Source organism: Cibotium barometz, chromosome 16, assembly GCF_041138505.1.
Source record: "Cibotium barometz isolate CiBa-2024 chromosome 16, ASM4113850v1, whole genome shotgun sequence".
Taxonomy (NCBI): domain Eukaryota; kingdom Viridiplantae; phylum Streptophyta; class Polypodiopsida; order Cyatheales; family Cibotiaceae; genus Cibotium; species Cibotium barometz.
The window spans coordinates 30,669,361-30,672,834 of NC_141061.1; the positions used below are offsets into that span (position 1 = coordinate 30,669,361).

Here is a 3,474-nt window from a genome sequence, read left to right on the forward strand (position 1 = left end):
AGATCCAAAATGTCTTTAGTCTTCTTCAAACTGTAAAAAAGTAAGAAATTAATGAACATTGCATCTATAGAGGATTATGGGGTATTAACAGTGCCTTGTCTTATTAATTTGGGAATTACCTTTGTAGAATATGGCTCCAATAGCTTATTATATATGCGATGGTCCTTTTCAAAGATAATAACATTACGTTCCATGACCGCTGCAATAAGTCCAAGAGTTCCAGTCCCAGCAAACAAGTCAACAATAGTATCCCCTGTCTTTGAAAAGAGAGATACTATGTACTTGCATAGCCTCTGCCCTCTTTGGCAACCACCTCTCCAAGGCTTTCCCTTTCGTTTTACCATATCCTCTTCAGGAACACTACATAAACACAGAGATGAGAGACCCAAAAACCTAAACCCTAAATACATAGACATTGTTTTTAATCACAGATCCAGAGTCGATCCCTTACATATCTTGAATGAGGTCTTGTTCCAGATCTAATTCACTCCCAAGATTTTGCTCTTCCACCTTATCTCCATACATCCGTAAATACTGCCTTGGTGTACTTGAGCGTACAAAAACAGATAGAATAAGACATGCAACCTGTAATGAAATCCATTCAAATAGTAGTGAATTCCTTAGGCTATAAGTTGAAATAGACATAGACATAAGAATTTTTGTAGAAGAGAAGTGTGCAGCTACCTTTGTTACAAGTTGTCCCATCTTCTTTCCCACTGGTGGAGTGCATTTGACCACTTGTCGATGAAAGACCACAAATCCTCTAGATGTTGCCTCATGCTCTATCTTCACTCCTTCTTCCATTGTATAAAGGCATGTTATGAAGCCATGATCATTAAGACAAAAGTCTACAAATTGAAAAGTTGCCTCATATAGACTTTCGCTAACCACATTCCAAGGTGGCACTCTGTGTCCCAAACAGCCCTCAACAACGAGGTTTGAGGGGAAGTCTACAAACACCATCTCCACACAATAGTCAGTCCTTTTCCCATGGACTTTTCCTTTATTACAAAGCACATTCATGGCTTCCAAAACATGTTTGAATAGAGGGGATGGCCCTTCTATGTTCTTACAGTCCCTTGCAAGGTCCTCGATGGAGGTATTGAATGCATATACCATGCCTGCGAATTCCCACAATGCAAGAAGAAACACAGAAGAAGATTGATTGGTAAGAGAAAAATATTTATCACCCCAATAAACATACACTACTGTTAACGGCATGATATCACCTTTCAAAGGTGCTGGTTGGATCATAGACGAGGCTACATGTACATTGCCCGAAGTACTTGTTGTTTGATGTACTTCTCTTTGTCTCCTATTTGCATCCAATGCTTGACTCACTATATCCCTCCCTAGGTTAACTGGTAGAGGGTGCATTCTAGATGTAGAGGCTATAGATGTGGCATGAGAGCTCGTAGAGCAGCCACGTACTGTAGTCAATGGTATACTCTGCACAAAGACAACTTATGGTTATAAATTACCTCATCAAAAAACTTTATCATCGTGCAAAAATCAGAGACAATTTATGGTTACCTCATCAGAACCCTCCACTATGGTCATCTTAGCCAATATAGCTAAGTGTTGATCATGTAATTGAATTTCTTCATCTGGCACAACAAACCTCTCCATGTCTAGCCACCAGGGGCATCTTGTCTTTTCAACACTTGATAGAGGCTAACCATGCATTTCAAAAATAGATAACATACGTTTTATCATCATACATACATTTTATCATCATGACCATGATTACAGAAAACACTTACTCTCCCAAGGTGCAGATCCGCATATATATATCGTGGAGTATCCTCGCAAATCCATAACAACACAAGAGGTGGTATGGCCTGTACTACACCACTATCCACCTCTTTCAGCAGCCATCTAAATTCCAAATGGAAAGGAAAACTAAAGTCAATAGGCTATATAAGAAGCATAAGGAGAAGAAATAAAATTGACCAAGTTTTTTTTAACCTATAAACAACTCGATGTGTTGCAGAGCGTAGCCCTTTTTGTGTGTCCATATCATTGCTAAATTTTATATCCCCCTGATGAACTCTGAAAGCTTTTTTGAAATACTTTCGTCGATGAAAGACGACATAGTTTATAAAGGAATTAATGGAAGGTAAGGAGATTCTATCACAATTTTCAATCTCCTCCAGAAGCTTGGAGTCATAAGAACTTATTTGTAGCCAGAACACAAATGAATGTAGCCACTCTCTAGCTTTTGCTTTGTCTTTAGGCAAGTACTCTATCTCTCGAATGCTAGCTTGTGAATTATCCAACATTCGAACTAAGAATGCCTTATCTTCATCCCTAACTTGTGCAGCCCCAATCATGTTCAGTTTCTCTTCTGTCGCAATATGGGTCCCTGCTGCATGCCAAGGAAGTGACAAAACAGCACGCCAAAAGTATTCTCCATTGGCAGGGTCTGCTATGCGGGCAAACTTTCCCACCCTATTCTTATACAGAATTTCTACCTCTCTTATCACCTTAGCCCTTCCGTCTACATCCATGCCCTTAGCCTTGACCTCGATTTTCATCTCCATATCGTCCTACAGAGTCCATTTAATTACAAAATTACTCTTGCATACATTAAACATATTTCGCATAATTAAGTAGATCTTGCACACCTTTAATATCTTGCATACCTTAAACACAAGCCATGCCAATATATTTATTGGAACAGAAAACCAGCTTTTTTTGCCACGAGTGGGGCACTTTTTCATTTCATTCTCCATCCAAGCCTTGTCCTCATCATCGAGCTCTGCAAGGAGGGTAGTCTTATCGGACTCACCAATTCTCCTTATTTGGAAGAGCCTATCCCCAAAAGTTGTTGGTACAAAGGCATAGTCATGCATCCTAGTACAACCAATGCAGAGAGTTGAAGCAACATCATGCAATCAATGCCAAGAGCAAAAAAGAGAAAAATAATAAAACATATACTTATTCAATCTGGAAAGAGAAAACATCAGCTCTCCAACGTCAGCCTTCTCGAATTGTAGAAAGTCACAGGCCACCAGACAATGCTTAGAGATGTCATTTGGAAATTCTGAGTAAAAGGAAAGAAGATGATAAAATTATATTAGATGCATACATAAAATTGTATAAATAGATAAAAACATTTCAAATCACCCTCACCTTGAGCAATCAAATCCATCCAAGATTTATAGCGGTTGTTTCCATCCAGTACATGTATCATTTTACCCTGGATGAACGGTCCCCATTCTGGCATATTTCTGAGAGACTCTTCAAAAGTTCCATTCACATCCCTCCATGTTGAACTCCATGACAATGTTGTTTCTTCAGTCAGAGGAGTCTCCTCTCCATCCAAATCAAACATGGACACCGTGAACGCCCCCTTGCTTTCAAGATACCCACCAAGGTTCTTGAATGCTCGACCAAGGTTCTTATCAGTACTGGGGCATAGTCTCCTTATGGCCTCTGTTGGAAGAAGCCTACACAAGGGGATCTTGGGGG

The 3,474-nt window shown here is 39.6% G+C and overlaps 1 protein-coding gene across 1 annotated transcript; it reads right to left on the reverse strand.

Moving 5' to 3' along the window:
• Positions 1-2,098: 2,098 nt before the first annotated feature.
• LOC147630544 (uncharacterized) lies at positions 2,099-2,958 on the reverse strand. Its single transcript, XM_086810826.1, has 3 exons — positions 2,646-2,958; positions 2,212-2,549; positions 2,099-2,159 (listed from the first exon to the last, which is right to left on the reverse strand). Exons 1-3 carry the CDS (start codon positions 2,853-2,855, stop codon positions 2,099-2,101), a joined length of 609 nt encoding a protein of 202 aa, XP_086666952.1. The 5' UTR covers positions 2,856-2,958.
• Between the last annotated feature and the right edge of the window lie 516 nt (positions 2,959-3,474).